Here is an 18,072-nt window from a genome sequence, read left to right as displayed (position 1 = left end):
CCAAGATACACTTTCAGATCATCAACCTCATTTTTAGTCATGAGTTTGTCTTTGCCTCCTATTGTTACAACATGGTCATCCAGCCATAAGAAGAACTTGCAATAACTGGAATTGTTCAACTGCATGATCCTCAGAACAAAAATCTTATGAAGAAAATCCGTATAATTAAAATCAATAAAACAAAATCACCAACTTACCTTAAAGAATGGGCATCCAAAGAACAATCTGTTAGAGTTCATCGCCGTCCTCGATTTGTACAATATAGCATACACTCCACATTTACACATTGGAGCAATCTCGTCTTTCTCCTCTTCAATTTCCACGCATTTAATGGTGGATAGCAGTGAAATTCGTCGTGTGCTGGATGAAGCTCCTTCACTGACCATAAAACACTGCACAATACCACTCTTAAGCTCTCAGAAACTACAATGACAATGACGATTAGGTTAAATTAAGGGTGTTTATGGATCAGATCGGATTTTGTGTAGGGTTTAGGGTTCAATTTAAAGACTTAGGGCACATAAGCAAAATCAACCCTTTTTCAGCCAAGAATAAATTTGTTCCTAAATATCCTTCAAGCTTTATACATTTACTGATTTACACCATATCGGTGAAGTTCCCCCTAACACCAAAATCTATCCATCATGCATTTTAAATAGTGAGGAACGAATTTGTATTTTCCAATGTTTGAAAAATAAATTTATTTACGAATGAAAAATCCAAGAACTAATTTTTCTTTTCCCAAACTTTTTTTAGTCTGTCTTCCTATTTCAATCTCTCCTCCAAACGTAGCCGTCTAGTTGATTAAGTATACTTTTTCTACTACAAGTCTACAGCTACTTTCTCTTAATTTCATCTTCCTCTACGCAACCCTTGTGTTGTTAATCTTAGCCTCGTTCTTGTTCCTACTTTTTTGCTTTCTTCTCCGAACTTTTCTCATTCTCTACTAAAGACTTCATCTTTCACTTTTTCTCCATCAAATTCCATTGACTTAACTCGCTTCCCACGTTACTGCTTCCTCATCAACCCACTTCCCATCTTCTCTGCTCAATTCAGGTAACGTTTCTTTCCATCTTTTTTGTTCTTATTTATTTATTCATTTGTGGTGTTTTGGTTTCATCAAATTTGCTTATTGTTGCCAAGATTGGTATTTTACTTACAAGTAAATAAATTCAGTGTGTTACTACTGTGTCTCAGTTTCAGAATTCTGTTCAGTTGAATATTGATGTAGTATGTTGCTACCCCTGCTAAAGTTGTTGGTGCCCCAGCTTCAAGGTCATTGCTTTTACACAGATGTTTTATAATTGAGAGGTGCTGTTTAGTGCAAAATAATTTACATGGACCCTTAATGAATAAGGATGGTGAAAGTAATTGCACATTTAGTAGGCAAAAAAGTCGAAAATCGAGAGATTATGGTGAACGAGAATAAAGCATCCCATTTGCTGAAGTTTTTGTGCGAGATTGTATTTTATGTATAATTGTGATTGGCAATTTGACATGATTTGTTAATTTAGTCTCACATTGTGATTAAAGTTATGAGTATATTTGGATGTGATGTTAGAAGGGACAGAAAAAAATATTGAAATTTTCTTTGTTTTGGCAGACTATAATGAAATGCCGTGGAGCTAAGAGTTAGGAATTTAGGATACCAATAATTGATGCCAATGAAATCAGTTGTAAACAGTGAATTATTATCCTTCAAAAAGTGTATTGTACTTGAAAGTTGAATTGACATGAAATTATTGAAAAAGAATTACATAGAAGAGAAAGAATGGCCCAATGTGTTACCAACGTTCTGCACAATTGATATTGATTCTTAGTATAACTTTAGGAGGTTTTCTTCTATCGACTTAATTTTGTTATGTGCTTGGAATATCTGCTATGCTGACATGTTAGAATGATACTTTACATGCAGTGTTTCCATCAATTTTTTTGGAATTTCAGTGTTGATGCTCAGATAGATCATGATCAGGTATGTAGTCCATTCTCTGTTAATAAGCTCTTTCTATTTGTGTGTTGCCAACTTTAAGCACATCCCATTAACATAATTGTCTTGGCAGTATCAAGCTACTGATTCATGATTTTTTATTTTTATTTTTTTTTGCTTGTTCTGCAAATAGGAACCTGTTTCAACCATTTAATGTATTGTTATATCTCTGTTTTCCTTTGAATATTCTAATTTGGATCCTGTTGTGTTTGTAGAGTCTTGTTGTAATCATTTTGTCTTTCGGGTATGGACTGCATGGATGTTCATGCCTACTGTTAAGTGTGTGAACAATGTTTAGAAGGCCAAGGGGTCCCGATGTTTTTAGTATATTCAAATGCAAAGATCAAGGGGAATCATCTCTGGCAACAGATTTACTTCAAAATATTCCACTAGAGGTTGAATTGTCTGATTATAGAAGGGTCCCAAGTCCTGACAGTGAGAGCCCTTCCGGACTTCTTCATGGTGAGAGCCTAAATGCAGAACCTATTGCTGATTTAGATCTCTTCTTCGAAAGGCTTTACAGCTACTACTGTGAGAAAGGGATTTGGTGCATCATTATAAAATGGATTGGTGAACTTCTTAGCCTGGGTTTCACCATATGTTTTTCGGGATTTTTTCTACTATATGTTGATTGGAATGGGCTCCGCAATGCAAAGTGTGGGATGGATGCGGTTGAGTCTGGAATTAAGCCCTGTGATCTTGCTAAAGAAGCTCTTCATGAACACCCATTAACCCCAATGACTCTTACGAAAGCTATTATAGTTGGATACTTAGGAATATTTTCCATGTATTGGATATTTTGCTTCTTGAGATTCTTTGCCCAGCTAAAGGATACTTTGGAAATCCGAGAGTTTTATTACAATAGGTAAATATGAATGATAAGAAATTAAATGCGTTGAATCAAATGGTTAATTCTCCATTGCTTATGTGCTTTTTCCACTATTGTTCTCGTGCAGTCTCCATGTTACAGACAATGAAATACAAACAATGTCCTGGGCTACTATTATTGAAAAAGTTGTTAGGGTACAAAGTTCTAAACATCTTTGTGTTGTAAAGAATCTGTCTGCCCATGACATGGTAATGAGATTGATGCGGAAGGAGAACTACTTAATTGGGATGCTAAACAAGGGTGTGCTTGCCTTCCCCATTTCTCAATGGGTTCCAGGTGCTGGTCCTACAGTGGCATATAGTCCTAATGGAACCCATTATCGTCTAACACTAACTAAGACCCTTGAGTGGACTTTGAATTGGTGCATCTTGCAAAGCATGTTTGATCGGTATGTTAGAGATTATACAATTACCTTTTATCCAAAAAATGAGTCTGTTGTTGTTTGATCATATAACTTTGTGGATAATTTGGTGAATTTTCATTATCTTTGGTTTATCCACTATTTTTCTCTTTAGACCATTTTGGGTAAATGATTTGTTGGTTGAATGATGCAATGACAATTTAGATGCAGGATGGCACTTATTAGAATGTTACAATTGATATCATGTTTAAGTATTTTGTTACTCTTCAGGGACACATTTCATGTTATTCTACCTGTTATACTTGAACTTCATAGTGAAAGTCGGGATTTATTGTTGTATTTTTGCTTTGTTTCCTGATGAATGCACTTAGATGTACATATGTGATGATTAATTGGTATTTGTTAGAATGTTCATATGCTGAACCTTTTTCATTGATATGTTATTGTTTGAATGCAAATTTCGTTGCAGGAACTTTTGTGTGAAAAGGGATTTTGTGTCAAATCCAAATGCATTACAGAAAAGGCTTATGGTAGTTGGCTTTGCAATGCTTTTACTTTCTCCATTTCTTATCATATTCATGTTGGTATATCTCTTTCTGAGGCATGCTGAACAACTTTATAACCATCCAAGCACGGCATCATCTCGGAGATGGTCAAATTTGTCAAGGTGGATATTTAGGGAATTCAATGAGGTATCACTATTATTTTTCTTGATTTCCCTTCTATCATGACTCTTTTCCATGTGAAAGATCAGTTCTTCTGAAAGCTAAAGTTTATGGTGGAGGTCATGAATGTCTATATATGTATGTCGTGTATTCCCTGTGTTCAAATAGCAGTTAATGAATTACCACTTGTCAACTTAATCACATTAGTTAAACTGGAAATGATGTTAGCTGGCATGTCCTTCCACTTTTTTTTATAATAAAATAAAATAAAAAGAATAGGTTTTGAATTTATTTGAGTTCAACGAATTCCACGTTATTTAACATAACTATTAAACTTTTTTTTATATAAGCTATTTGAAGAGAACATATATATCATTAGATAGTTATTAACTTAGTAAGTAACTTGTATGCGATATTTTGAAAGTTTTTGGAGATTAAGTTTTATGTTCTATATGTGCTTTCTCTCTCGTAGTTTTATTTTAATCTAAAGGTATTAATTGCTTGAAAGTGGTGTTAACTATTTATAGCTTTAAAGTAATTTACCTAGTTATAATAGTTAACATAATCATATGTTATTTTACTTTTATAGTAAATCTCATCAATAACTTGTGTCTCAGGTGGAGCATCTCTTCAAACATCGAATTTATAGCGGTGTCTTGCATGCGTCTGAATATATCAAGCAATTTCCTTCACCTATCATATCTATCATTGCAAAATTCATCTCTTTTGTATCGGGTGGCTTTGCTGCAATTCTGATCATCATAGCTTTTCTTGAGGAGTCTCTGCTCGAGGGCCATGTATGATATCTGTTTAGTTTTGACAATGTTATTTAGCATGTCATGACAGTCATTAGTTTATTTTTAACAAAAACTCATTACAGATATTTGGCCGGAATCTGTTTTGGTATGCCGCTGTTTTTGGAACTATAACTGCCATCAGCCGGGCTGCAATTACAACTGAGCTGTTGGTCTTAGACCCTGAGGGAACCATGTCTATGGTGGTTCAGTATACACATTATATGCCAAAAAGATGGCGTGGCAAAGAAAATACTGAAATGGTTCGCATCGAGTTTGAAACCTTATTCCAGGTACTATACCGGATATGTTTGTTTAATGCATTCTCATTAAGCTATACCCAACGTTTACTTGTTAGCTTACTCTTGAATATTACTTCTGGTCCTCCTATATTTTTATGTGGTGCAGTACACTGGAATGATGCTACTTGAGGAGATGGCCTCGATTTTCCTCACACCATATTTACTTCTGTTTGTTGTTCCAAAGGTCATTGCTGTACTTGGATATAATGTTATTTATACTCCGTATGGTATAATGTATTAACTCTTTCATTTTTCTCTCTTTTGCAGCGGGTTGATGATATATTGCAGTTCATTTCTGATTTTACCGTAAATGTTGAAGGTGTTGGTCATGTTTGCAGGTTGGTGAGCAAATTTTTGGTTTTCATCATTTTCAATTTGCATTCCTCTTCTCCTGTGTATTCATTTACGAAATTTTTTATTTTGGTCCTCAGTTTTAATGTCTTAATTAATGGGTTGTACCCGAGATGTTGTCACAGTTTTAGCACCTTTGATTTTCAAGAGCATGGAAACAGCCGTTATGGTTCCCCACACAATGCGCCACGTAATCGAAGGAGCTCACAGGGGAAGATGGAGAAATCATTGTTGAGGTATGGTCTTAGAGGAGCTTGTTTTAGTCACAGTATTAATAATTGATTACATTGCTACTTCATCAAATATTGTTTCAACATATATCAGATAAGTAGTTAATTGTCTGAAATCCTTTGCTCCAAGAAAGAATAGTCAGTTACCTATTAATCTATTTTTGGCTTAAAAAATTATTTCTTTTACTGTTGTGATTATGTTGAAACCATGCATATTTTCTAAGCTATAATAACAAGGATATTGTTGGGGAAATCAGAGATATTTTGACCAGCAAACTATTAGATAACACCATTTTCTTTTCTTTTTGGATGAGTTTGTTTGGTTTGCATTTTCATTTTCAGATTTTACAATTTTGTGAATAAAGAAAGAAAATAGTTAAAACAATAAAATCCTATTATCTGTTTTCACTTACTTTTTTTTCTCGCACAAAATTCTAAAAATAGAAAATACTGAAGAAAAAAAAATACAAACTGAAGAGGCATAAACCAGTAATTATCAGCTCGAATACTTTCAATCTCCATGTTATTTTTCTCTCGTTCTATGAATGGCTCTTTCATATAAATGGTAATCATGTAATTAATCAAAGGAAAATAATGATAATTTTGAACTTTGCCACTAGGACTTTTAGATTTGTTTAACTTGTGTTGTCATTACAGTTTTCAGAGTAGTTACCCTTCATGGGACCCGAATGTTCTAGGGAAGCAGTTTTTGCGAAATGTTAGAAGCTTCAGAGAGCAGAGGTTATCAGGATACAGAAGCGGACATGCATTTTCCTGTCCACAATGGAGGGGTCGTCCGAATGTGGGAGGCGATGGAGAAAGAAACCAGTTCATATCCTGGGAAGTGCCAAACAGTATTCTTGAAACTGCCAACCAAAAGAATCATCCCTACCTGATTGACTGGTACTATACATCTCAACCTTGTGATGCGGCTCTCGAAGATGTTCCATCAGAACCTTTCGGAGTAACTGAGCCTGCATACGAAGAATACTCACATGAGTGTTGTGAGGATCGCGCTGCGTCGACTCCAATCTTCAGGGAAAGCCTTATTAAGGATGAAAATTCAAATGAACTGTTCCCAAATGCCCAGAGTCATTGGTGGGATAAATGTCGGCTGCAAGGTGGACAAGTTCAAACAAGCTTTTTTGAGCCTCCGGATTTCAATCACCGAACAGAATATAGTCATTGTGAAGAGTTTTCTAACCGAGGAGCAGAGGATCAAGATCAAGAACATTGCTTGTACTGGCAAAACCACCATTGGTTATCTAGAGAAGCTTGCTCAGATGACTTAGAGGCAGGAGAATTTAATCTTCATTTTGATAATGTTTATAGCAGACCTCCAGAATCACCCACTGTAAATTCCAGATCTTCTAGCTTTGAGTGATGAATTTTGCCCCACATTTATTTCTTAGGGGAGTTTCTTGCTTGAATTCCCAAGGCATGATTGTCCCATCTAATTTTACTTGTATTGACATTTGATTCTTTGCTGTATATAAATCCATTTGTGTTTACTGAGCCTTGGCTTAATGTTGGAAGGTCATTAAGGATGGTTGCAAGGGGTCTGGAAATGCCTTCTACTTCCAGGTGTAAGAACCATTAAAAAAATTAGAGAGAAAAAGGAAATGTTTTATGTTGTCCGGTCTCTAAATTTGTCAACTCATATCATTTTCATGGTTATTTGTTCTATTAAAACAAAAAGTGACAACTAGAATGAGAGGTGGTCTGTTTTACCATCTTTAAAAACCAGTTAAAAATTGTGCAGGGTAAAATTAGTTATACAAGTAAATTTATGTTGCTTCTTATAACAGAATAAGCTAATGTCTGAGGAAGGAGTGTGACAACTGAAAAAAGATCTACTTTAGAATATGATATATTTTCTGATATGGTGGAAACTCAGGTGCAGTCGACTTTATGTGAAGTAGATATCTGAGAGCCTTTAGATGATTTGACTAAATTTTCATCTAACAGTTCTTAGATATCAACTTCATATGAAGTCGACTTCACCTAAGTTTTCACCTTCTGATATGTCCTTTCTGATATATTTTCATACCACATACAAGTGGTCCAGTAAAAGTGATGTCTAAGCATGAGAAACTGAGGAACAGGAACACCAAATTGGTATAGAAAAAAGCAAAACAATACTTATTGCTCTGTTTGCACTTTGCATTGTACTTGCTCAGTGTCCTCCATGTGACTGATGAACTAAAAAAACAAATAAAAATAAAAACGAACTTTGGGGTGATAATTTCCCAAGAGGGTGTGGTTTTCTCATGCTGCTGCTACTTATGGCTCCTCATTGTATGGGTCCTACAACCCATCTTATGATTTAGGCTTCTCCAAGTGCAACACAGCTCTCTGCATTCTCTAGGACCCATAAGACACTCAAGGAAAGGACAATATCATGAACATAATGGATGCTGCAACTAATCATTTCCTTTCGTTTGTGATCTAAGCAATGACACTAAAAGCAATGTTACTTTTTTTCAACTATAATCGTATTGTGGCACTCACTTTATCACTAACTATCATTTCAAGAAATTATTTTTAAAAAAATACTGATAATGTATGATTTTTATATACATTTCTCTTACAAATGCTTGTGTTGCAGAATTAGAACTTAGATAAGCAGAGAAAGACATGACCTTAATTCTAAAACTCTGCAAATACTTAACATGTGCCCATGTCCATTTTTGTCACTATTAAGGACTGGAAATTCAGAAAACAGAAAGATAAAATGGTAAAGATTTTTTTTTTTTTTTTTGGAAAAAGGAAATGTTATGTTACATTAAACCTCATTTTCCAGAGGAATGATTGCACTTTTGGATCCACGGCAATAACGGAATGGAAAGAATGATCTTCTGGTTCTGCTATTACAATCTTCACTGGCACTAGCATGATTCTGATTATGCCTATTTTGATGAATAATGGCTTGAACATCTAAGTAAACTTGTCTATCATTTGCAGAATCCATTGAAAAGGATCTTCTAATAGGCTGAAGAGAAGAGAATTGATCATCTTTCTTTCCAACATCAATGCACTCATCTCCCATTATTGAAACATGGTGGCACTTCCATGGTTTCTTCCTTGCAAAGCTAGAGTAACTCCTACTGTGTGCTATGCTTTCCCCTGAGTCATTATTCATCACTTGTTGCTGCATCTGTGGCAGTGTTGTAATTCCTTCATGTTCTGCTCCAACTTCAATGACCACAAAATCTTCATCACTTGCCATGTTAGAGAGCAAGTGAGAGTCCTGAGGGGAAGAACTGGGGGCTATGATACGGTCAGTTGGAAGCTGCGTGTTGCCGGAGATACTTGTTCTGCAGAGAGGGCAATTTGCATTGGTTTGAAGCCAAATATGAATGCAATCCAAGTGAAATGCATGGTTGCAATTTGGAAGAACTTTGAGCATTTCCCTTTCTTGAAACTCTGTCAAACAAACCACACAGGCAGAGATGCTTTGAAAATCTTTTGTGAATTGAAATGCTGGGATTTCTTGGATGGAAGATTCATCTAAGCCAAGGTTGAGGATCCTTGGAGAGAATGCTATGAAGGGATCTTCATCGTGTGGATGCGGATGCATCCGCAGGAAGGAGATCCATCTTAGAGGGTTAACATGGTGGCAATTTGAGCAGCATTTTGTAACAAAAGATAAGTAGGTAATGAGTATGAAAAGTGTGGGCGGTATGAGAGGCAGGACAATAACAAATATGAGTAGAGAAGAATCTGATGAAGGTTGATGTTGATATTCTTCAAAGTGAGTGTGGTTGTGGTTCAATGCCATATGAGATATGAGCATACAGAGGCACCAGATCTTTCTTATCTTGGACAGAATGCAAAGGAGTCGTTATTAGTTATAAAATTGTAAGGAACGTGCACATGTGTTTGACTTTATGATTAAGCTACCTATACTACTACAAAGCACGGTGTTTGATTGAGTATTAGATAAGAGAAAAGCTTGAGGGTTAGTAATTTGATTTAGTATTAGATTTATAAAATATAGTATTTAGATTTATAATAGGAGGAGATTTAAATGGTTATGTTGGGAAAAAAGTGACTGTGTATGAGAGTATTCACGGAGGCCATGGTTTCGGGGTGATCAATGTCGAGGGTAAAACTATTTTGGATTTTTCCTCAACCATTGGTCTTCTCATTGCAAATACATGTTTTAAAAAGAGAGATGATCATCTTATAACTTATAAGAGTGGCATGACAAGCTCTCAAATCGACTTCTTTTTGTTGAGGAGAGTCAACCGAAAATTTTGCGTTAATTGTAAAATTATCCCAGGAGAGAGTTTAACAACACAACATAGGGTGCTCGTCATGGATTTTTGCGTTGAGCAAAAGTTGAGGAAAAGACATCATACGAAGAACCCAAGGACGAGGTGGTGGCGGATGAAAGGTGAGGAACAAAGAAACTTCCTAAGACGGGTAGGAGAAGAGGTAAAGTGGGATGGGAATGGAAGCGCAGAAGAGATGTGGAGGGAGATGACAGAAGTTATTAGAAGAACAGCAAAAGAAAGTTTTGGTGAATCTAAAGGAATAGGACCAAAAGATAAGGAGTCCTGGTGGTGGAATGCGAGTGTACAAGAAAAGATAAAGATAAAAAGGAAGTGCTTTAAAGAGTGGTCTTTATGCCGCAACGCAGATAACTAGGAAAAATATAAGGCGGCTAAGAAAGAGATAAACGTGGCTGTAAGTGAAGAAAGAACAAGAGCATATGAGGGTCTCTACTAATCTTTGGACATGAAAGAAGGAGAAAAAGGTATATATAGAATCGCAAAGAGCCGTAAAAGAAGAACGAGAGATTTGGATCATGTTAAGTGCATAAAGGATAAGGATGAAGAGGTGTTGGCTCAAGAGGAGAAGATTAATGAAAGGTGGAAGAACTACTTCTACGAGTTATTTAACCGAGCCTTGGTCGGTTATGCACAAGGGAAGAAGATCAAAACTTTGACTACTATCAAAGGATTCGAGACTTGGAGGTAAAAGATGCTCTAAAGCAGATAAAAAATGGCAGGACAGTAGGACCTGATAATATCCCGATTGAGGTTTGGAAGGGCCTTGTAAAAAAAGGCATCAACTGGTTAACCAAGCTTTTTAATGAGATTTTAAGATCAAAGAAGATGCCTGATGAGTGGAGAAAGAGCACCTTGGTACCTATTTACAAGAATAAGGGAGATATACAAAGTTGCGAAAACTATAGAGGGATCAAGCTCATGAGTCATACCATGAAGTTTTGGGAAAGGGTGATAGAACGGAGGTTGAGAAAAGAGACACAAGTAACAGAGAACCAATTTGGATTTATGCCAGACAGATCTACCACTAAAGCGATATACCTATTAAGAAGGATGATGGAGAGGTATCGTAGTAATAAAAGTGATCTACATATGGTGTTTATTGATTTGAAAAAAACGTATGATAGGGTGTCAAGGGAGGTCTTATGGAAGGTTTTAGAAAAGAGGAGAGTAAAGATTGCATATATTCGTGCAATTAAAGACATGTATGATGGGACCACAACTAGTGTGAAGACTCAAGGTGGTGTGACAGAGGAATTTTCTATTGGTATAGAATTACACCAGGGATCATCTTTAAATCCATACATTTTCACATTAGTTTTGGAAGTACTCACAAAGCACATCCAAAAACCTGTGCCATGGTGCATGTTTTTTGCCGATGATATCGTCCTTATGGAAGAATCAAGAGAAGACCTAAATAAGAAGTTAGACTTATGAAGAGAAGCTCTAGAAGTGTATGGTCTGCGCATAAGCCATAGCAAGACGGAATATATAGAATGTAAGTTCAGTCTGAGAATGGAAAACTCTAATATAAAGATGAAGATTGGAGAAAACATTCTACGAGAAGTTAAAAGTTTTAAGTATTTTGGGTGCATCATACAGGATAATAGAGAGATTGAACAGGATGTAAATCATATGATCCAAGCAGGTTGGTCAAATGGCGAAGTGCATCTGGTTTTATATGTGACAAAAAAAGTGTCTTTAAAACTTAAAGGTAAATTCTATCGCACCGCTATAAGATCGGCTATGTTTTATGGTACGGAGTGTTGGGCGGCCAAAGGGGAGCACGAATATAAGTTGAGTGTGGCAGAGATGAAGATGTTGAGATGGATAAGTGGTCATACGCGATTGTATAAAATATGGAACGAAGATATAAGGGAAAGAGTTGGAGTAGCACCAATTGTGAAAAAGTTGGTTGAATCGCGTCTCATGTGGTTTGGACATGTAAGAAGATCGATACAACACCCAGTCAGGAGGGTGGATGAGATGGAAGATGGATAAAGGGCGAAAGGTAGAGGAAGACCTAAGAAGGTCATCCATGAGGTGGTCAAACGAAATCTACATCTAAACGGTCTCTTGGTAAACATGATACATGACAGAGCACAATGACATTGTTTGATTCATGTAGTTGATCCCATCTAGTGGGACAAGACTTTGTTGTTGTTGTTGTTTGTAGTATTTAGATTTATAATATAGAATTCAAAAATAAAGGTTTACAATTTAGAATATATAATTTAAAATAAACAAATAATTTTTAAAAGGTTGACCGATATTAGCTAAAAAAAATTGATTACCTACAAGGAGGAAGCAAAGCAAACAGGGAACAGGGTAAAGAGGAGTACGGAGGAGGCCATGGGGGAAGTTTGCGGCAGAGATAAGAGATTCCGGTAACCATGGAGCGAGGATATGGCTTGGAACGAACTTTCAACACTGCCAAGGAGGCCGCAAGAGCCTATGACTCTGCTGCTTTTGGTACGAGAGGTGCTTCCACCATCTCAGTTTTCCAAATCAGTATCCATTAACCAGCAATAATGCTAATGCTAAGTCCTCTATTAATAAATCTTCAACTACTAGTCTTGTTAAACAAGTTTTTGAGTTTGAGTGTTTAGATGACAAATTGCTATAGGAACTCTTAGAATGTGATTAACAATTTTGTCTCAACACAATGTATCCATAGTCTTTATAATAGTTTGTTTGTTTTAAAAATAACGTCAGTTAAAAATCAATTTGAATGTCTGGGTAAGGTTGGTTTCTAGGCTTACGTTCTGTATGGAAATAGAAATAAGCTTAATTTATTGATTTATTTGATAATTTTATTGCTTGGCATATCCAAAACCCGGTAAAAAAGTATAATAATCAGAATTCAGAGCACCTAAGAAAGAAACAACACAGAAGACCGGAAAACATAAATATAATAATTTTCAAAATGAACACCTTCGACATTGATCAATCCAAGAACAAATAGAATGGTAGATCCCTATATGATAGAAATAAAAGAATAATTTATCTAAACAAATGAAATGAAAATAGAGATCTATTATCTCTTATTACAGAATGCAGCTTCTAGCTAGGTAGGGATGTGCGTGTAGTAGCATCTTGCCCCTGAAGGAGTTCTTCCAACAACTTATTGTCAAAGTATTCCAACTCAAAAGAAGTGGTAGTAGTGTAGTGATCAAGTTGATGCATATGTTCTTGCTGTTGTTGTGATCTTCTAGAAGAACCGGAAGAAGAAGCAGCGACATAGTCATTTGGGAAATTGAGAATGGCTCTATGACCACGAAAATGGAAAGCAGCAGCATCATAGGCTCTAGCAGCTTGTTCAGCAGTGTCAAAGGTACCAAGCCAAATACGAGTCCCTTTCCTGGTTGGGTCTCTAATCTCAGCAGCGAATTTGCCCCATGGCCTCCTACGAATCCCTCTGTAGTGTCTCTCTCCCTCCATTGATGGTTGATTCAGTAATAGTTTGAATGATAATAATCTTTATATGTGAATAAAACTAGTAAAGTCTCATACTTTATCGTCTAAAGTGAAATTTTAAATTTTAGAGGATCTAAATTTGTATAATATTCGGATCGCAGGCGTGCAAGTTTGACTGGTGAAGAGGGATCGGAGAAGGTCGTAACTGACGGTTTGACTTTCAACTTCTTGTATCTTCTTGTTGACCTAACCTCCATCATAAATCACAATCTTGGAATGCAACAAACCAATTTTTTTTTTTTTTACTAAAGATAGAAGACTCGAACCCACAATTTTTTAATTGAGTATGAGAAGACTATGTCATTTGAACTATTATTCATTGGCATGCAACAAACCAATTTATTACAGTTAAAAATGGAATTCGTATTTTTTTTATATAAATCTTTTATATATTCTTTTACGGGAGAGTAGATCTTCTTCAGTGAGAAAAAAATTGGATGATATCCAGTGTTCAATCTAATCATTCATTGCTCTCTATCTCTTATTTATTTCTGATCTCACTCATAAAACCAAAGGTGAGAGATCACACTGTATTCTATCAATTGTTAAAAAAATTGGAGAGGATCTTTTTCCCTTTTATGGTATTAAAAATAAATTTGTTATCTTCTCTTACTTTTTATTAATTATTTTTACTATCAAAAATAAAAAATATACAAAAAAAAATACACAAAAGTAATATATATAAGATTTTTCTATTATTAATTTTTCTCATTCGTAATATCCCTCCAATTTACAATTTTTAATAATTTTTTCTTTTATATGTTTACGATAATATTTTTTTAATTTTTTTCTAAATAATGTAATTTAAAAAAATTTCATTTCACATGAACTTTTCCTTGGCAAGGTCCAACCAACTTTTTTGTTTTTTTCAATCTCATTCTCTTAATCCTGAGTTTATTCTTTTTGTTTTTAGTTATGTTAAGTATACACTAAAATTAGTCACTAAAATAAATTATTATTATAACATTTAAATTTGTAATATAAATGTATATTAAAAATAAATTAAAACACATATATTTATATACAAATATATTAGTAACTAATTTTAATAACCAATTTTAATAAACAAATAATATTTTTACTCTGTTTTAATAAACAAATTACATTCAAATTTACAATTAATTATTAACTTAATAATAGCAATTAGTTTGCTAATTATGCTGAAAATATATATCGTTTACGAAAACCGTTTGGATAGTTGAGGATTAGTTAAGAATTTTCGAATTATAAAAAAGTATTCTATTTTTAGATAAATAATCAAAAATTGAAAATGACATTTACTTATAAATTAATGAGGCATGCATAGATATGTATATGTGTATACACAAAACAAAATTAAATTAACAATTATGAATTAAATCACACAAATATTTATTTTGAATAAAAAGCAATGTACTTATTCCTCAAGTATTTATTAAAAAGACGAATGATTAACAAAAACACAACAATATTTTTTCCTTCTAAATATCGATTAAAGAAACCCAAACATAATTAATGTCAACAAATAGCCAAATTACCTAAAAAGTATTTGGAAATTAAATTATTAATTATCATCCGTTAAACTTTCACTTTTTTCTAAATATTTATCCTCCGGTCTCTTTTATTGAGAATTTGTGAAAAAATATTATCCCAATCTAAAGATATTTTATTGTATGTGATTAGAATTTTACTAGGGAGTCAATAGAGTATTTGTATAATGTGTATAATGGGCTATTTATTTGACCCAATATGAGTTAAAAAATGAACATCTAAAATATCCGAATAAGGGATAATAAACATTTGATATCCTACTAAATCGAATATCTCTAAATATCCATTAACTCCATTGATTCTTTATACTTTCTCGTGTGATTCACGTGAAAAGCGATTTGGGCTATCCACATCAAGAAAAGAATACACAATAGAGTAACAGAAAAAAAAAAAAAAAGAAAGAAACTTAAACTCAGAATCATAGATTTGTGTTTTTCAGAGTGGCATCAAGTAAAGGGTGTAAGGAAGAGCATCACGGATTCACGGTGAAAAATATCGGCTGCTTGGTGAATGGTGGAAATTGGTAGTTGTTACGAACCACACATGGCAATTGACTTCAAATTGCTTTATTCTTTTGTGAAAGACTAGGCTAACTACAACATTTAAAGCAGATTGTTTGTTATAATACAATGGTACATGTTTAACACTGGTATCTTAGGTAGTGTTTAGTGGAGAGACGGAGACAAAAAGACTAAGATTGAAAGATAGAGATTGAAATAAATTTTAGTATTTTGTTTAGTGCAAAGTGAGAGACAGAAATTGAAACAAGAATGAAACTCTAATTTAATTTGCACAAAGGGTAAAATTGGAATTAATTAATTGAAATAAGAGTATTTTAGGTATAAAATGTTATTAAAATTTTAGTTTCTATCTCTAAAAATTTTAGTTCCTTGTATCCCCACTTTTTGGAGGTACTGAAATACTAAAATTTTGATGACAGAGACAGAAATTTTAGTATCAGTCTCTAAACCAACAAATATAATACTGAGTTTCAGTCTCTAAGTCTCTGTCTCAATACCTCAAAACAAACGCTATCTTAAAGCTTTGGAGAGTAAAACCCAATCCATTGAGCTTCAATGTGACTGCAATCAATGCTCGATATTCTGCAGCCTGGAAACAAACTACGATATTTTGCTTCTTATTGATTGTGTACCTATTATTTTGATAGAAAAATTTTACTGGATTAGATCTCATGGATTTTTGTTTTCTTTTGGGGGTTTTCCCACTATAAAAATTATGGTGTTTGATTATTTCATTTTTGCCATTATATTTGCTGTTTGGAGTATTTTTGGAGTTGCTTATTTAATTGCACAGGTTGTGAAAAAAAAATTTGGTGCTTCCACTATTAGACAGATTTTTATCTGAACCTCAATTTTTCAAACAAAGTGGTATCAAAATTTTGGTTGTTTATTTCTGTACTGATTGAATGGAGAAAAATACTCATGGACTAAATATGGTCAAATTGAATTCTAAAAATTACTCAATTTGGAAGACCCTCATGGAAGATATGTTGTATAGCAAGGACTTGTAGGATCCTGTGGAGGGGGATAGATCCAAAGGTACTAAATTCAATGCTGAATGAAAGAAGTTGAATCGGAAGGTAGTTGCTTTGATTAGGCAATGACTCAATCTTAGCATGTATCCATATATTGACACCAAAACGAATATCAAGAAGATGTAGAAGAAATTGAAGGAGTTATATGAGAGAAAGAGTGTGCACAACAAAGCATTCTTAATTAGAAAACTTGTTAATATGAAGTATATTGAAGGTAAATCAATGTCGGAACACTTGAGTATTTTTTAAGAGATGGTGAACTAACTGATAAATAATAAAATCACTTTAAATGATAAGTTATAAGTCTTATTATTATTGAGTTCTTTGTCTGATAGTTGAGAAGTTTTGATTGTGATATTGAATAATTCAGCTCTAAAAAGAAAGTTGACATTAGCAATGGTTAAAGAGAACATGTTAAATGAAGAAGCCAAAAAAAGAGAGTGAAGTTTGATTAATGCCTCCTCCTAGTCAGAAGTACGTGTTTCAGAGTCACGAGATAGTTGCAATGTGTTGACACTCAACTTCATTTTCTGAAATGTAGAGTAAAATAGAACATTAGCGCTGCTTCCTAGGTCCAACAAGCTAAGACTTTGCGAACTATTAGGTCTCCCAGTTGAATAGAGATGACGACTAGGTCGTCTATGTTGAGTTCGGTTGAATTGAAATTGGACGGTTGGAACGTCATTTCAGGAAAGTTGGGCAAAGTTTGATGATTGTTGATGGTGCTCTCTATAGCAAGCATAGCTCGGTCAGTGCGTTTGTGAGCAGAGCTTGATGCTCCACCACCAGCGAAGTCCACAGATATGCAATTAATCACACCTCGGGATTGATTGGGCTGAGCTGTGTGTGTTTTGTCCTTATCCCGAGAAGATATTGACCTGCAGAAGATAAGTCAGATTGATGTGCATTGTGCTTTTGGATGTGGCAGCTGATATATTTGTCCAGATGTCCTTGTCGAGCTAAGCGCTCGAGCAAGTCTTTGGCTACAACACACTCATCAGTAGCGTGTCCGTGTTTCTGATGAAAAGCACAGTACTTTGTCTTGTCCACATTCTTCGTATCTTGGTAGGTTCCAGCCTTCCGAGGAGGTTTGATTAGTTTCGAATTCAGTATTTATTTAATGATTTTCTCCCTTTTCGTGTTAAACTGGTATAAGAATCGTAACGCGGTGTCAACCAGAAAGGTTTCTTATTGTCCCGAACTTTATCGTCATCCTTATTGGTTTGATTCTTATCGGATTTTCGAGTTTGATGCAGCTCTTCAATCTCCATTTGACCCTTGGATTTCTCTTGAAACTCGGCCAAGGTTTTGGGTTTGGCCATTGTGATGGCCTCTTGGAACTTTTCAGGGCAAAGTCCACTCTTTATAGCATGCTGGTGTACCTCAGGGTGAAGGTTTGGGATGCTCATCGCTACTTTGGTGAAGCGGGTGACATACTTCCTTAAAATTTCATGCTATCCTTGCTTGATAGAGTTCAGATAGTTGGAATCATGTAGATAGATGGAAGATACAGTGAACTGATCTTCAAATTGCTTAGTGAACTCCTAAAAGCGCGAAATTGAACGTGTAGGCAAAGATAAAAATCAACAAGTGCTAGACTATCTAAAAAGGTAGAAAAAGAACGATATAAAATAGG

General features: G+C 34.7%; 3 protein-coding genes across 4 annotated transcripts; 1 reads left to right on the top strand and 2 right to left on the bottom strand.

Moving 5' to 3' along the window:
- Positions 1-582: 582 nt before the first annotated feature.
- On the top strand, positions 583-7,094 carry LOC112758173 (autophagy-related protein 9). Of its 2 annotated transcripts, XM_025806773.3 has the most exons (12): positions 613-1,056; positions 1,198-1,275; positions 1,916-1,972; positions 2,203-2,852; positions 2,944-3,264; positions 3,707-3,929; positions 4,520-4,699; positions 4,783-4,989; positions 5,105-5,182; positions 5,266-5,336; positions 5,475-5,585; positions 6,237-7,094. In XM_025806773.3, the coding sequence occupies exons 4-12, from the start codon at positions 2,278-2,280 to the stop codon at positions 6,961-6,963; spliced, it is 2,493 nt and encodes an 830-aa protein (XP_025662558.1). In that variant the 5' UTR covers positions 613-1,056; positions 1,198-1,275; positions 1,916-1,972; positions 2,203-2,277; the 3' UTR covers positions 6,964-7,094. The 2 variants fall into 2 exon arrangements, with proteins under 2 accessions (XP_072075729.1, XP_025662558.1); XM_072219628.1 differs by lacking the exon at positions 1,198-1,275 and having other exon boundaries at positions 583-1,056.
- Positions 7,095-8,120: 1,026 nt separating this feature from the next.
- Positions 8,121-9,535, bottom strand: LOC112754125 (RING-H2 finger protein ATL16-like). Its single transcript, XM_025801713.3, has one exon. It carries the CDS (start codon positions 9,373-9,375, stop codon positions 8,365-8,367), a length of 1,011 nt encoding a protein of 336 aa, XP_025657498.1. The 5' UTR covers positions 9,376-9,535; the 3' UTR covers positions 8,121-8,364.
- A 3,402-nt stretch (positions 9,536-12,937) lies between these two features.
- Positions 12,938-13,315, bottom strand: LOC112758897 (ethylene-responsive transcription factor ERF098). The gene has a single exon (XM_025807684.3). It carries the CDS (start codon positions 13,313-13,315, stop codon positions 12,938-12,940), a length of 378 nt encoding a protein of 125 aa, XP_025663469.1.
- Between the last annotated feature and the right edge of the window lie 4,757 nt (positions 13,316-18,072).

Source organism: Arachis hypogaea, chromosome 16, assembly GCF_003086295.3.
Source record: "Arachis hypogaea cultivar Tifrunner chromosome 16, arahy.Tifrunner.gnm2.J5K5, whole genome shotgun sequence".
NCBI lineage: Eukaryota > Viridiplantae > Streptophyta > Magnoliopsida > Fabales > Fabaceae > Arachis > Arachis hypogaea.
Note: the sequence above shows the minus strand (reverse complement) of the source record. Positions and strands in the feature narration are given on the sequence as shown.